Source organism: Pelecanus crispus, chromosome 14 (genome assembly GCF_030463565.1).
Source record: "Pelecanus crispus isolate bPelCri1 chromosome 14, bPelCri1.pri, whole genome shotgun sequence".
Classification (NCBI taxonomy): domain Eukaryota; kingdom Metazoa; phylum Chordata; class Aves; order Pelecaniformes; family Pelecanidae; genus Pelecanus; species Pelecanus crispus.
Window position 1 is genome coordinate 13,188,441 of NC_134656.1, and position 16,881 is coordinate 13,205,321.

General features: G+C 56.5%; 1 protein-coding gene across 1 annotated transcript; it reads right to left on the bottom strand.

Moving 5' to 3' along the window:
- Positions 1-8,486: 8,486 nt before the first annotated feature.
- On the bottom strand, positions 8,487-12,386 carry R3HDML (R3H domain containing like). Its single transcript, XM_009492715.2, has 5 exons — positions 12,126-12,386; positions 10,599-10,717; positions 9,952-10,084; positions 8,731-8,846; positions 8,487-8,619 (listed from the first exon to the last, which is right to left on the bottom strand). The coding sequence occupies exons 1-5, from the start codon at positions 12,384-12,386 to the stop codon at positions 8,487-8,489; spliced, it is 762 nt and encodes a 253-aa protein (XP_009490990.2).
- Between the last annotated feature and the right edge of the window lie 4,495 nt (positions 12,387-16,881).

Sequence of the window (16,881 nt, forward strand, 5' to 3'; positions counted from 1 at the left end):
GCATCTGCTGTCTGAGCCCCAGCAATGCTAGTGCAATGCCAGCTGGAGTGGCCCGTCCTGCCAAGGGCTGGGAACCGGCCAGCCACGAGGGCAATGCTGGCAGGCACGGCTGGGGCTCAGCACTGATACCGCTGCGTGGAGCACTCCTGTTGCTTTGCAAGGGAATAAACTTCCCGGTGACCCTGAGAAGGCTTCAGCCACGGCTTTGCCATCTGCTCCATGGCGCATCCTGGCTGCTGTGCCCAACCTGCTGCCCAGCCCAGCCCCAGCCCCGCAGCGCTGCAGGCTCCCGGGAAAGCCAGGCGCTGCCTGGTCCCCCATCCCCGCCAGCCCTTCCTTGCCTCTATTTGGATAACTTTTTCACCTGTTTTATTTATGAGGACTCCCCTCCTTCTGCCAACACTCTGACTTTCCTCTTGCTTTGGTCTGGGAGGCCCATCTCGCTTTTTTATTCGTACCATTTTTCTCTCTCCCCCTTGCAAGGCCCCAGGCTTGGCAGCCTGGCCCCACGAGAGACTTGCAGGCAGCGGGTGCCGGCTGGAGCATGCATTTGTTTGGCCACAGGAGCAGATGGGGAGAGCGGCTGCAGGTAGGATGTGCAGCAATTCTTTCCCAGCTGCCCTGCAGCACCCAGCTCTGCCTGTGCCTGCCTCAGTTGCTGACCCTCAAGGTGAAAAATTAGGAGAAAATCAGGCTTACAAAAAATATCAAGAGAAAATTAACAGTGGAAAGATTTACCTGCCTGTGTTTAAGGTCACCGATGTGCCAGGGTTGGCAAGCGGCTGCTCACATTAGAGCCAGCTGCAAGTGGGCAGAAGAACTTAATCGTAAGTGATTAAAGAGCCTGTTCAGCTCCTTGGGTTGCATCTGTCAGGCAAAGCCTGTTGCTCGCTGCAGAAATGAGGCTGGCTTTGCACCCTGAGGCAAAGCAGGACACAAGCACCCTGGATGTGGGGACACCCAGACCTAGCCACCCAGCAATGCTGTGTCTCCCAGGCTGACAGGAACGTCACTTGAGCCTCCTCTTCTCCTGCGAATAGACTCATAGAATCATAGAATGTTTAGGTTGGAAAAGACCTTTAAGATCATCCAGTCCAACCATAAACCTAACATTACCAAGTCCACACTAAACCAATTAAGGGTAGAGTAGCACATGTTTCCTGGCTTGGTGGCTGGATTATTTTTAATGAAAGTAAGAACTAGGAATCATTAAGATTGGAAAGCACCTCTAAGATCATCAGTCCAACCATCAACCCAACACCACCATGCCCATTAAACCATGTCCCAAAGTGCCACGTCTACCTGTTTTTTGAACTCTTCCAGGGATGGTGACTCCACCACCTCTCTGGGCAGCCTGTTCCAATGCTTGACAACCCTTTCCATGAAGAAATTTTTCCTAATATCCAACCTAAACCTCCCCTGGCGCAGCTTGAGCCCATTTCCTCTTGTCCTATCATTATCTATTTGGGAGAAGAGCCCAACACCCACCTCACTACAACCTCCTTTCAGGTAGTTGTAGAGAGCTATAAGGTCTCCCCTCAGCCTCCTCTTCTCTAGGCTAAACGATCCCAGTTCCCTCAGCCACTCCTCATAAGGCCTGTGCTCCAGACCCTTCACCAGCTTCATTGCCCTTCTCTGGATATGCTCCAGTACCTCAATGTCTTTCTTGTATTGAGGGGCCCAAAACTGGACACAGTATTCCAGGTGCGGCCTCACCAGCGCCGAGTACAGGGGGACAATCACCTCCCTGCTCCTGCTGGCCACACTATTCCTGACACAAGCCAGGATGCTGTTGGCCTTCTTGGCCACCTGGGCACACTGCTGGCTCATGTTCAGCCGGCTGTCGACCAACACCCCCATGTCCTTTTCGGCCAGGCAGCTTTCGAGCCACTCTTCCCCAAGCCTGTAGCGTTGCATGGGGTTGTTGTGACCCAAGTGCAGGACCCAGCACTTGCCCTTGTTGAACCTCATACAGTTGGCCTCGGCCCATCAGTCCAGCCTGTGCAGATCCCTCTGCAGGGCCTTCCTACCCTCGAGCAGATAGACACTCCCACCGAGTTTGGTGTCATCTGCAAACTTACTGAGGGTGCACTCAATCCCCTCATCCAGATCGTTGATAAAGATATTAAAGACTGGCCCCAAAACAGAGCCCTGGCGAACACCGCTCATGGCTGGTCACCAACTGGACTTAACTCCGTTCACCACAACTCTCTGGGCTCAGCCACCCAGCCAGTTTTTTACCCAGCAAAGACTACACCCGTCCAAGCCATGAGCTGCCAGCTTCCTAAGGAGAATGCTATGGGAGACGGTGTCAAAAGCTTTGCTGAAGTTCAGGTAGATGACGTCCACAGCCTTTCCATCATCCACCAGGTGGGTCACCAGGTCATAAAAGGAGATCAGGTTGGTCAAGCAGGACCTGCCTTTCATGAACCCATGCTGGCTGGGCCTGATCCCCTGGTTGGCCTGCACATGCCTGTTGAGCGTACTCATTATGAACCGCTCCATAATCTTTCAGGTCAGGCTGACAGGCCTGTAGTTCCCTGGATCCTCCTTCCAGCCCTTCTTGTAGATGGGCGTCACATTGGCAAGCCTCCAGTTATCAGGGACCTCCCCTGTTAACCAGGACTGCTGATAGATGATGGAAAGTGGCTTGGCAAGCTCCTCCACCAGCTCCCTCAGTACTCTCGGGTGGATCCCATCTGGCCCCATAGACTTGTGAGCATCCAGGTGGCGTAGCAGGTCATTAACTGCTTCCTCCTGGATTATGGGGGCTCCATTTTGCTCCCCATCCCTGTCTTCCAGCTCAGGGGGCTGAATACCCTGGGGATAACTGGTCTGGCTGTTAAAGACAGAGGCAAAGAAGGCGTTAAGTACCTCAGCCTTTTCCTCATCTTTGGTGACAATGTTCCCCCCCCACATCGAGCAAAGGATGGAGATTCTCCTTGGCTCTCTTTTTATTGTTGATGTACTTGTAAAAACATTTTTTATTATCTCTTACAACAGTGGCCAGATTGAGTTCTAGCTGGGCTTTTGCTTTTCTAATTTCCTCCCTGCATGACCTAACAAGATCCCTGTACCTTCCTGAGTTGCCCGCCCCTTCTTCCAAAGGCGGTAGACTCTCCTTTTTTCCCTGAGTCCCAGCAAAAGCTCCCTGTTCAGCCAGGCCGTTCATCTTCCCTGCCGGTTGGTCTTACGGCACATGGGGACAGCCCGCTCCTGCGCCCTTAAGACTTCCTTCTTGAAGAAGGCCCAGCCTTCCTTGACCCCTTTGCCTTTCAGGACTGCCTCCCAAGGGACTTTCCCAACCAGTGTCCTGAACAGGCCAAAGTCTGCCCTCCGGAAGTCCATGGTAACAGTTTTGCTGCCCCTCCTCCTTACGTCACCAAGAATCAAAAACTCTATCATGTCATGGTCACTAAGCCAAAGACGGCCTCTGACCATGACATCTCCCACAAGCCCTTATGTGTTTGTAAACAGCAGGTCAAGTGAGGCACCACCCCTGGTAGGCTCACTTACCAGCTGTGTCAGGAAGTCATCTTCCAGACACTCTAGGAACTTCCGAGACTGTTGCCTCTCTGCTGTGTTGTATTTCCAGCAGATGTCCGGCAAGTTGAAGTCCCCCACGAGAACAAGGGCTAGTGATTGCGAGACTTCTGCCAGCCGCTTATAGAACGCTTCATCTATCTCTACACCCTGGTTGGGTGGTCTATAGCAGACTCCCAACAGGACGTCTGCCTTGTTGGCCTTCCCCCTCATCCTTACCCATAAGCACTCAACCTTACCATCACCACTGTCGAGCTCTATACAGTCAAAATACTCCCTAACATACAGAGCCACCCCACCGCCTCTCCTTCCTTGCCTATCCCTTCTGAAGAGCTTATAGCCCTCCAGTGCAGCACTCCAGTCATGAGAGCTGTCCCACCACGTTTCTGTGATGGCGACTATGTCATAGCTATCCTTCTGCACAAGGGCTTCCAGCTCCTCCTGTTTGTTGCCCGTGCTGCATGCATTGGTGTAGATGCATTTGAGCCGGGCTATTGATTTCACCCCCAACATTGCCATGCCGCCCCTGGGCTCCTCTCTAGCAAGCCTGGTTTTAGCCCCTTCCCCCTTTGAACCTAGTTTAAAGCCCTCTCAATGAGTCCCGCCAACTCATGGGCGAGAATCCTTTTCTGCTTTGGAGATAACTGATCTCCATCTCTGCCAGCAGGCCCGGTGCCATGTAAAGCACCCCATGATTGAAAAAAACAAAATTCCACCGACGGCACCAGCCTCTGAGCCACTTGTTAAATGAGGCACAAGTCAGTCCCTGTGAGCTCGGTGGGTCAGGGGGGTCATCTCCCCACCAGCAGCAAAGAGGGATGAATATCCTGTCCTTCACAATGACATGGGGCTTGAGCCTGGAGGATGCTCAGCACTCGATTCTGCTGGACCAGCCCCCAAAAGTGCCCTTGCTCCAGGATCTGACCCTCTGTACATCTCAGAGGCATCGAGCCTTTGTTTTACCCACTCACGAGCAGCGTTCATCGTGCAGCTCCTTGCATGTTGTCCAAGCAGTGCCAGCTGGAGACAAAACCACAACCTGCCCTGAACAGACCAAAAATCTGGCATTTTTCTGAGTCCAGCTTTATGTGAGGCCCTGTCCCACTGCTGGTCCTGCAGCTCAGAGCTGTGGGTGATGGGAGCATCTCCAGAGCCCCAGCTCCTGCAGGCCTGGGATGTACAAACAAGCGACCTGCTAAAAACAGGCTAAAACTCAACATTTTGTAACTGCTTGACTGCAGGTCCCTGCTCCAGCTCAGCCCAGCAACACTATCGCAGATCCTGTGCAATTCCTACACGTTTCTATTGCAATGGGCCGTGGACCCACAGAAATGCCAATGATGAGCCCCGTGTCCGGCCATGGCTCACCATGGGGCCGTGTGAGCTGAAATTGAATTGGGTCTGGAGAGTACAGAAGTGCTGGGGGATGGGGCAAGGAGGCATTGGGGCCTCACTGCAGCGTGGATGCCCAGCACGGGGGTAGGTTAGGGCTGGAGGTGGCATCCATAGGAGGCTGCAGGCCTGGAGCAAGAGAAGCCACCACCCAAACTGGGGCCATGAGCAAGGCGCAAGGAGGTGGCCTGGGAGCCCCACAAACCCTCCTGGGGCCTGGCTGGAGCACGTGAGGCAGCTGGATTATGGGCTGGTGGGGCTGTGCATGTTTGTGAGTGGCGTGTGGTAAAGGAGAAGAGGAGCAGGACATGAAAAATACAGTGAGGAGAGGCAAGGTAGAATGATGGAGAGCCATGGGATGTGCTGGAGAGTGATGGGGAGCCATGAGGAAATGATGGAGAGCCATGGGATGTGATGGAGAGCCACAGTGAAGTGATGGAGAACCTTGTAACTGTGAAACCTTGTCTGCTGGAACCTCACTCCACACCCTGTCCATGCCTGCAGAACTGGGGTTCCCAGATCACACGGGACCAAACCAGCCCCCGTCCCTTGCCTTGCAGGGATGCTGCAGCACGGGCACATTTGGACCTGTCCTTAGGGTAACAGCAGGCTGACAGCAGCCGGGGTGGGGGGGACCTGTCCCCCCATGTGCATTTGTTGGCAGTTGGCATCTGGCACAGCCAAGGAGAGCAGCGGCACGGGGCTGCCCCAGGCTGGTACCCGCGGTGCCACCCGGGGAGCACGGGACACAGGCCTGGTGGGCATCTCCCTGCGGCCAGCATGCCCCGGGCAGTGGCGTGCCGCCCAATGCTCTGCACCACAGAGACTGGAGGCTGCCGTTCGTCCAGGCACTACACTCCCTGCTGGGAAACCTGCCCAGCATTAACACCAGCCTGGCTCCGGCCCTTGGCAAGAGCAGCTGCACTGGCGGGCGCCCGCTGTGCCCGCTCCCACAGCCGGAGTGTGCCATGGGCCGCCCGCAGCCTTTGCATTGGGGCTGGCTGCGTGTCCTAAGGCAGCACGTCACCTCCTTGCTAAACTGCTTCCACTTCTGCTGCAAACACTGCAGCAGCCCCTCTGCCAGTGGGTCAGACCACTCTGCTCCCTCAGGCACGTGCCGCCTTCTTCAAGCCAAGCAGAGTGAAAGAGAGAAAATACATATATATGTATATATTATACAAAAATTAATTGGGGACCCTTTTTCTGCCTCCATCTCCAGCCTTTACAGGTGCCTGAGCCAGCAGGGGCTAGGCAGCGCGGCGGGGCCGGGACGTGGGGCTGGGGGCTGCTGCCCGCTCCCAGCCCTGCTTCCCGCGAGCGACGGCGGGGCGGCAGCGCGGGCGATGGAAACGCTGTACTCACCATATGGAGCCTCCATCTTAGCGCTTAGCTGGGTGCTTACATTGACCATGTCTCGCCGGCTACTGCTATGGGGACTTGGGGTGAAAACCAGAGGAAGTAGAGGAATAAAAAGAAATCTAAATAAATAAATAAAAATGTCTTTCACTAAGGAACTAGGTGAAGGCAGGAGGGAGCACAGAGAGGCAGGGCAAGGAAACCTGCCTCTCCTGTTATCTTATTGATTCGCTTAATCAGGGCTAATGTGGGTGGAGATGTTAAATAGTAACCAAGCTCTTATGGAAACCAATCTGCAAGGTGCCGTTGCTGTAGCTATAGTAACTGCTGCCAAGCTAGAAACTCAAACACGGCTTTTACTGGACTCTTTTGGGGCTCCCGTTTGCACCCAGTGTCAAGGCCGGGGCAGCTGCTGGGCTGGGGTTCACCCAAGGCCACGGCAGGGACGGGGTGGCCGGATCTGGCTCCGCAGCACCCCGGGTGCCACCAGATTTCGTGATGTCACCCACCGCAGTAGGAAAACCAGGGCTGAGCCTGCCTGTGGGCGAGGGGCTGTGGGATGAGCCATGGGGGCTGGCACACACAGGCAGGGGCAGAGCAGAGCCTGGCCAAGGCACAAGGGGCGAAACGCCTTGCCTATGGGTCAGGACTTGTTCTCTCAGTGCAAAACTGGAGGGGTCACTTGGGGATAGGGAGCTGCAGGGATGCTACGGTGGGATGCAGGGTGGTACCCTGAGCATGGGGCCAGGGCGCAGGGCATTTGCAGCTCCTCCCTGTCTCCCCTGCTCCCCAAATCAGGGGGACCTGCAAGGTGCCACAGTGACTCACGGACATCTGTGCTCCCTCTGGGACTGCAGCACCCAGGAGGAGCCCCGGGGAGCCCTGGGGACTTCATAGTCCAGGGCGTGCAGATGCAGTCCCCGACCTTGGGGTAGAGCCCTGTGCCACTGGTGGCTTCATGGCAGGAGCAGCCCCAACTCCTGGGGGGCTGCGCTGAGGCAAGCAAGGCCACATGCAAGAGGTGCAGCTGAGATGACACCAAATGTATGGGGCATCCAGAGCTGGAGCTGAAAGAGTGACTGGCTGGCAGCACAGGGCCTCCTGTATGTCTCAGGAAGGGGTCAGGCTGGAGGAGGCTCTGAGGGGTCCCTGCCAGTCCTGGGACCCCCCAGCACCACAGCTATCGAAATCCTGCAGCCCTGAGAGGACAAAATTAGGGACATCTGCTCCTCTGGATGGGAAAGCACATCCCAAGGGATGTGTAGTGGGGCAGGCGTGAGTGGGTAGCGGGCTGCTGCTACGCGGTGGGCTGTGGTGCAGAAATCCGCAGCTGGGGGCTCAGACCCAAGGCTTGGGAATTTGGGGACCTGTGAGTTTGCTGAGTGCTGAGAAGTCCTAGAGAGGGAGGGGATGTGGATAACGGTGTGCTCAGCAGCACCAGGGGTGAGGCAGGGCAGTGGGACAGCGTATGGCAGCCTGGGTGGGACAGGGAGTTTGTGGCTTTCTGGTGTAATTGTCACCCAGTGTCCCAGCAGTGCTGGCTTCTCCCACACGATGGAGCAAAGCGCCCAGGCATCTCCCACAGCCATGGTCTGTGGCCCTGCTGTGGGCTTCTGCACCCCTTTGCTGTTTACCCCCCAAAACAGAGCAAAGGCACCAGCTCAGTGTCACCCCAAAGCTCCAGGCTGTGAGTGAGGGAGGACCGACACAAGCAAGAAGGTCTCCAGGCTGCTTTATTGGGGGGCTCAGAGCTGGGGGCCCTGTGGCCAGAGGGGCTGCCATGAAATGGAGGCATGCTCAGAGCTCCTCACTTTTTCTCCAGCCACTCACCGTGAAGGGAACGTCTTGGTATTCGCTTACACCAGCCTCTGCCTTAGCACAGGCAGGGGCCAGTGGGGAAAGCACCCTGAGCCCGTGGAGCGGGGACCACGCCAGCCAGCCCTGCTCCCTCCCTGCATCCCCAGACTGTCCCTATTTCAGGTAACAGGGATCTGAACCATCCCTATTTCCCCCAAAGTGGGAAGCAGCCGGCCAACGCGAGCGCTGCTGGAGAGGTGTGTTAAAAAAGCAGTTTCCTACACGGCACTAGGGATGAAGCAGGTTGGACAGCTGGGCTGCTGGCAGGGCTCAGTGTTATAAATAATCCTGGTTCACCCCGTCCCCATTCCCAGGGGCTTCCTCACAGGGCTGCAGCCCTAGAACCAGCTGACTTGGTTGGATCTGAGTCCAGTGAAACACATGTTGTTGGAGCAGCCCCCACCGTAGGTGGGGGGGCAGGCTGAGCACGGCCTTCCCACCTTGTACGGCGCTTCTCCCAGCCAGTTGCCCCTAAAAAGAGAGGAGGGCATCACCTCTGAGCACCATTGCCTCGCTGCCAACACCGGAGCAGCCATCGAAGAGGGAGGACGGCATGGGGGGGGCTTCTCTCCACACACTTACTTGATGGCGTAGTTGCAGACGAGGAGGACGGCGTGCCGCCACGTGCTGCCCCACACCCGCACGTTGGCGCAGGTGCCGAGGGCACAGCCCAGGCGGCTGGAGGATGCCCACACCATCTGTGCCAGGACAGAGAACAGGCGCTATTGGCAACCGCCCACCCAGGCGTCCCGCAGCCAGTCACCCCAGGACCCCGGCGCAGGGGTCCCACCAGGGAATCTCATCCCGCTCACCAGAATTTCTTGAGCTGGATGCTGTGCTCACTGTGGGCACTGCTTTGTCACCTGATTTCTCGCTGCCTTTTCTGCCTGCAGCCCGTGCTGCCCTGCAAGGGGCTGCCTTGCCAAGGTCACTTACATGAGCAGCGGAGTCTGGGTCACTTCCCCGATTTACCCAAATTAGTTCCCAGACCTCATCCTGAATCATCACCGGCAGCTTACCCTCCACACAGGGAGGTGAAACAGAACCAGAAGCTCCTCCTAAAGCCTCTCCAGGCTGAATTTCTTCCTTAAAAAATGTATCTTGCCCATTTGCAACCCAGAGCATCCCCAAGCATCCCCACGGACAAGCCACACAGGCATGCAGATGCTCAGGTAAAGGTTGGAGCCATGCAGAGGAAGTAATTAGGGGTTGGCACAACTTTGTCACTGGGCAGGGGAGCAGAGGGAGGTTTTCCACCTTGTGCCAGCCAGGCTGCCGGTGGATGTGCCAGGGGATGAAGGAGTTGCATTCCTGGGGAGCTGGACATAGTAGGGTGCTATAAAGCCATGTCATCACAGAGGAGAGGCATGCTCGGCAAAAGCACAAAGGGGCTTTTTTTGTCTTTTCATCACCTTTGAGGTGCCAGTGGGGTAATAAGGAGAAAAAGGCCAAAGCAGGGAAAAAAGCTTAAAATGAAAACCTCCCAGCCAACTCTCCAGAAGGTCCCAGCTGTGCTCCAGCAGGCTGCAAGCCCCCGGGACCTCCATGCAAGCAACCAGATTCCCGTGGGGGCCCAGAGTGGGAGGGCATTGCTGCTAGCTGCCTGCACCCCTCTGGCCCAGCTCTGCTGCCTGATTCAACGCAGACAGCTGCCAGGATTTGATCTCAGATCCCAGCTGCTGCTGGGAGAAGGGCTGCTTGCTGCACGGGAGCTGCAGCAGCCCAAGGTGCTGTGAGCTGCCCCCCAGTTTGCAGCCAGGTCCCGGAGGGCTGTGGGGGGCTGTGGGGGGCTGCCCTGCTCACCTGCGTGTAGTGGCTGCAGACAGAGCCGCTGCATTTGGAGGGGCAGCGGGGGTTGCACTCATGGGGGTGGGGGAAGGAGTAGTGCTGCTTCTCCTGGTGCCACGATTTCACCATGTCCACAATGGAACGGTACCTGCAAAAGATGCCATGTGTAAGGTGGACCTCCTCCACCCCACAGGTCATGGGCGAGGGAGAGGAAGGGGAAGAAGGCTCCACGTAGAGGGAATAGGGGAGAGAAGTGGTATGGAGCAGGGGCCATGACATCCTTATGCCACGTTGACTTGTGCCCAAGGCCAGAAGACCTGGCCCTTGCTGGAGGCACCCGAGTGCTCAGCCACGTGGTGGAGATCTAGAACCGACGTCCCCCTGCTCCGTGTACCAAGCAGAGATGGGATTAATGCTGTACCCCCAAAATGAGCAGCCGGCACCTCTGGTTTCCCACATTTACCCTGCTGCAAGAGTTGGACCCTCCTCCTCCTCCCCGGGGGGGCTTGATGCGACTCTTGGTTGCATCTTAGTCCTCTACAACCCCAGCTCAGAACCTCTCTGCTCCTTGACTGAGGGGCTGCTGCTGCTCCTTCTCCTTCTCCAGTATTGTGGAGTGCAGGGGGTCCCTAAGGAGCGCACTCTGCCTGCGGGACACTCACCTGCCTGAGTGGATGGAGAGGTTCTGCCCCACATATTTCATCAGCTGGGAGGGCCCATGGTCCCACAGGCAGCGTGCAGCCCATGCCTCTGCTGCCCTGGCCAGCCGCTCGTCCCACACCTGGCCAGGAGGAAAGGAAAAGGGCAGGCAGGGATTTTGGCTGCCCAGAGGAGGGAAGAGGAGAAACCCTCTCCCTTGTGCTTGGCAGGGTTTCTGAGCACCCCCGGGTGTCCAAAAAATGTGACTCACACATCAGGCTGGGAAAAGCCTGCAGGAAGCAGGGCAGCATGTCCAGGAGCGATGAACCATCCCAGCTGCCCACCTTGGCTCCTGGGCACATACAGTACCTGCTGCCCAGGCACAGCACAGATGCCCTGAAGCAGTGCAAGCCCTGTGTGTGTGATTCCCTCTGGGAATGAGCTGCTTCTGCAGAGAGTGGAGCTGAATCCAGGGGTGAAACCCCACAGCCCCACGCTGCCGTTGCAGCTCGCAGCTGTCCCCAGCCCTCCACTGCAGCCTTGGCCACAGACTAACTGGTGAGGACAGCTGGTTGCTTCATCCATTATTTAAAGGTTCCTCACTCATCCTGAACCACTTTGGGGAGGTGCCTGGGAGGGTTATTTTGGAAGGCAGGAATTTAGGCCAAGCAAGAAGCAGCACAGGATGCTCCTGGGCATGTCTGACCTGCTCTGGTACCCAGCAAGCTGGGCTGCTGCCTGGCTCTCCCACACCGGCATCCCAGGACCACCCAGCCACTCCATCGGAGCTCTGGTCCCCTCCCTGGGAGCAGAGCAGTACGTAGCACCTCCTGCCCCAAGGGTCCCACTCTGTGCCAGCTGGAAATCCCTCCTCTTGGTGCCTTCCCATTTCTCCTCCCTTTAGGGCTGGGTTAGGAGCTCCAAGCAGGGTGGAGACAACCTGGGGAAAGCTCTGCCCAGGGTGGCTCTCATCCAGAGGAGCTGCCTGACCCGGCAAGGCTGTGCAGCCCCTCTCTGTGTCATTTCTGCATGTTTCTTCTCCCAGGGGCTCACATCCCTGGGCGCACTCCCAAGGGACCCTGGAGCTTGAGATGGAGCTGTCCCTCCCAGCTGCAGTTAGGGAAAAGGCTCCCACCTGGGCTTTGGGTTGAGACCTGAGCTTTTCGTGCTTGTAGCCATCTCCCTTTCCCTAATGCTACCTCTGCAGCTCAGCTGGACAGATCCTGCCATCCCACAGCCTGCAAGCTCCCAGGTGTCCCAGACATGGGACAGATTTATCTGCCCCCAGGTGGAAACATCCCCCACTGGGACTCCACCCCTCCTGTGCAGAGGCTGCATGGGGCATGCATGGCTCTGCCCTGCACTGGGGACGCAAAATGTCTCCCAGGACAGATGTTCAGCCATGAATCCAGGGCAGCACCCTGACATCCCCATATGTGGGTGCCCCGTCCCTACCAGGCTGGGTGCCCATGTCATGGGTGAGCCCCTCAACCCCACCGCAGCAGCCAAGAGCTGTGGACCCAAAACCACCCTGCCAGAGCCTGACTCACCATATACTCCATGTTGGCAGCAGGGGGGGACACCTGTGCCCGCACTTGGTTGTGGTAGTCCAAAATCACACTCATATCATGGGGGGAGAGGTGTCGCTTCCGACGGCTGCGGGGGACCCCCACGCCCCACAGCAGGCCCACGGCTCTGTCCCCGGTGGGGGACAGGAGCTCGGTGGCATTGGGCAGCAGGAAGGAGCTGGACTGCTGTGACATCCAGAAGCCAAGGGCAGTGAGGTACAGGTGCACGTGGAGCACAGTCATGCTAGCTTGGCCAGCGGGATCGGCCGGCAGCTTTCCACTCCTGCACGGAGTTAAGCAAGGACAAGGCAGATCGCTGGTCCCTGCTGCTGGCACGTGGATCTAGGAGAGAAAACAACACAGGCACCACTCAGTTCACGTGCAAACACCACTTCCCAAAATAAGATGGAAATAAATTTTCCTTTTTTTCCTTTTCAAAATAAATTTTTTAAATTAATCTCTTTGGTAACCTCATTTATCACAGCAAATTCCCCAGGACTGGAAGAGAGATGGCTGGGCAATTGGTTTTCTTGTTGTTTCTTTAAAAAAACAACAAAATCAGTACAAAATCTGCCCCTTTTTTTCACTTATCGCACATACCTGCCAGGCAGGGTCTAATTAGGAGTATGCTGAGATATTTGCTGCAGCTGCCTGCCCTGTAATTTCCTAGGCATTTGGTGTGCTGAGTAAATCCCCAGCACAAATGGAAATCTCATACAGATAAAGAAACGCACGGCAAGTTTTAAAAGAATTGCCGAGAAATCCTAATGATTCTTTATCTCAGGGAAAGAAAATAAACCACAGCAGAACCAGAATAATTAAAAAAAAGAGAAAAATGCTGGAATATGTCCTCATCTGTCAGCCAACTCACCTCCTAACATCCCTGCCAGCCCTTCCCCGGAGCAGTGGGGAGGATGTTCGCCCGACTACGTACCTTGAGGACAGAGCCAAGAGCAGCTGAACCCGGCGGCGGCAGCCGGTGGGATTGACCTTTGCAAACAACCTGCTGGGGCAGATGCCGGGGAGAGGTTTAGCCTAGCCCCGCTGGGCAGCCCGCTGCAGCATCTGACGCAAAAGCTGCATCTTAACTCTTCCCCCGGGGAACGTCCTGAAGTTTGGAAAGAGCCCTGCTAGGAGATTTATAGGCTGGTGGATGCATCCGCGCGCACAGGCGCGCACGCAGGCACGCTGAGCCGTGCACGGTGCCGGTGGGGGGAAGCGAGCAGAGCCTGGCTTGCTCCCTCAGTGGGCAGAGGGGCTGCTCACCAGCTGCTGGCTGGGGTTTTTATAATGAGCTACCTATGGAGAGAGATTCCCAGAATCATCTCTCCACCGTTCACCCCCCCAGCGGGGGTCTCTCTGGCAGCGGTGGATAGGGAAGCGAACCCAGGTTGGTGAGGGATGCGGAGGGGGTTTTGCCCCAGCAAGGTGTCAGCGGGGCTGGCGCTTGCCGGGAGCCCCAAGGTGACCCCGCTTTGGTGCGAGCTGAGCAGATGGCAAAGATGCCCCTTGCCAGGGGTGGCTGGGAGGGGCACTGGTGACCACACATGCCCCTGGGCTAGCGGCTCTCCCCATTAGAAATGAAGCCACTTGCTGGGTGGGTTCCCCAAGGATGAGGGTTTGCTGCAGCCTGGGGGGGCTCTGCCCGCATCCCCACTGCTGACCTGGGCTGGTGATGCCCAGCCAGGGACATCTCAGGGGAAAAGAGCCCTTCCTCTGCAGGCTGTGCTCCCCCCAGGTGTCTGTCCCCAGGAAGGGGAAATGGCTGCAGAAGTCTGAAAGCTGTAGACAATCCTGCAGCATCAAGTGTGTTTCCCTATAACATCCCAGTGGTCACGACGCCTGGGGCCAGCTGAATTATTGCAGGTCACAAAAATGCAAGCCTGGCAGGCTGGAGGGGCTGCTTGCAATGCCTGTCACATCTCTTCCTCCTGCCACGCTTGGAGCCAGAGCAAGCAGCCGTGTGTGAGCCATGGCAGGTGCCCCAGGTGAGCAAGGTGCTCACCCCACACCTCACCGGGCCTGGGTTCGGTGGGTTTGGAGCCAGGATTTGGCTCTTTGGCTGCATGAAGGGGAGCACTGAGGCCAAACTCCCTCTCCTGAGCTGGTGGCTGGCACGGAGATGGAGACATGGAGCTGAGACCAAAGTGTGCCCGGGGGAATGCTGTGCCTCAGGCAGGGACACAAGGGAGGCTGCTGGGGAGGAGGGGAGGAGAAGGCAGTCCCACAGCAGCCCATTGCTGCTTCTCACCCTCACTGGGATAACAATCAAGGATCCTGGCCATGCAACTCCTTCACTGTGCCAGGACTAATGGCACATCCCAGAGCCCGGCTGACTTCACCCACAGCCCCCAAGAAGCTGACCAGGAGCTCGGGGAGGAGCAGACCCAAGCGTGGAGCGGGAATAACACCCAGGTGCTGAGCTGCTGTGCTATATCAATACAGCCTCACCCTGCTGTGAGCCTCTGCCAAAATAGCCCCCTGTGTATATTTTTCCTGGCATCCACTCTCCCATAAAGCAATTCAAGATGCTGCGGGCCTTGGGGAGGCTGGAGACATGTGCCGGAGGGATATTTCCATCCACTCCCCAGCCAGCGGGTGGGATGATGGTTGTGCCAGTGAGGAGACAGGGGAATCACTGCCGAGGCACCCCCAGCCCCGCTGCAACACTGTGGGAGGGGACCCCTCGGTGCGGAGAGCAGCAGCACGCCGTGGGCTGGCAGGGCTGGGCCCACTGCTGGGTGCTGTGCTGTGCCATGGATGCTGGTCCTGGGCATGCAGGGTGTCAGGGTGGCTCCCAGAGCCCACCAGCTTTCCAGGCTGCCTGTCGTAGGGGGTGTAAGCAGCTCAGCTTCACCTTCCCAGCACCAGACCACCCCAAAACACCAGCCACCTCTCCACAGGTGCTGGGCAAAGCACCATCCCCAGTTTGCAGACACCCCTATTTTATGCTCACCCATATGTGGAGGCAAGTGCCAGCCCCAGGGGCTGACAGCAGGATGGCCCTTCGTACCACACCAGGACGGCACACGCCAGGACTGCCTCCCTCCGCTCAACCCCAGCTATTGAATCTCTCATTAGTAAGGCTGGTGAAGGCAGTTTCATTCCCAGTGGATTAGAAAGGCAGATGGGGACACACAGCAGCAATCTCAACTGGGCAGACTGGGGCCATGTTCTGGGCAGACTGGGAGGAGCAGCTGCTCCGAAGCGCGCACCAAGGCAGGGAGGGCACTGGGGCTGTGTTATGAGGAGGGTTTTTTTAATGATTTATTATTTCACAGGAGACAGAGCCCTGAGCAGCACCATGAACTTCAAAGATTTGCATTTAAAATTTTTTTTGAGTTTTTGTTTCCCTGGGGCTGGGGGAGAACAAACCCACTGCAGCTCCCAGCTCCCACTGCCACGCAGCAGCCAAGCCGCACCGCGCCTCTGCGTGGAGACGAGGCAAGGGTTTTGTCTTGGGTGCAGATTGAAAACGCTGCTTAATCAGCACTCTGCAAGACAATCCAAATTCCAGGAACTGGAAGGGGTTTGTGTCCCTGCCAGGCGTAATATCCTGCAGCCCAGACTGGCCCGGCTGCCAAAGCACACGGTATCTGCAGCGAGGACCTTGTGGGAGCCAAGAAGCACATGCGTTCAGCTGGATACAGCACCAGTGCCGGCAAATTCTCACTTTAATGAGCATTGGGGGAAAAAAAAAGAGATAAATCACTGGGTTCACAGCACTGTCTTGGCAGAGATGCCCACTGATGCTTTTAAGGCTGACACACATAGCAGCTCACTCCAGAATAAGCCACAACAGGACTTGCAGGATTCCTCTGTCATGTTTATTTCTTCCATCTGTTGGCTTTGGGCATCACGCATCACCCCTGTATCAAGGTGGCAGGTGGTGACATGAGCCCACATAGGCCTGAGCAGGGCTTTGCCCTTTGCTGAGGGATGGGATCCGCTCCCACGCCTGAGCACCCCTAGGCATGGAGGAGGTCGATGTGGCTTTCCATCGCAGGAGCCTCTTCTTAACTGGGGTAAACCAAAACCAAACCAAAGCCCTATTTGAACAAAACTGTTTTCCCAGGTAATGCACAAACTCTGTTGCTCTAGTAAAATATCCCACTCTTATGAACTGGCAGAAAGGCTCGTTTTCCAGTTTTGCTGAAAGCTGTTCGTTTCTCCCAGTCCTGCCCCAAACACCACCAACGGCTCCAGCTACCCTTGTGCCCACCCTGGCAGGGAAGGAAGGTGGGGCTTTTGATGGCTTTTTGCATTTCTAAAGCCCTGTAGTAAGTCCAACACATCCAGAGCTTGGTTCCTCCTCGTGCATCATGAAAGGAGATCTTCCTTCTGACTTTAGAGGTCAGAAGGTTTGGTCTCCTCATGTTGTGACATGAGAAAACCCAGGCTGAACTCCTGCACGTTTCTTTATGATCTCCCTGGAGTGAAACACCCCATTGAGCTGTAACCCAGCTGAGATCAGTCCTGAAGTCTGAGGACTTCAGAGTCATCCTTCTCACTAATTAGGACCAGCTCCTTGTAAATATTGAATTCCTTTCGGAACCAAGCTGAGCCTTGGAGGAAGGGGTGCAGAAAAGTAAAATCTCATGGTGAAGAGGTGACCTCCCAGGCTGCGGGAACAGGGGGATGAATTCCTGGCTGAGCAGAACTGCACCATTCTTGGCCAAATCACAGGGACACCACATTGGGATGGGCTTTTCCAAAGAATTCATCCTTTCTTCATCAA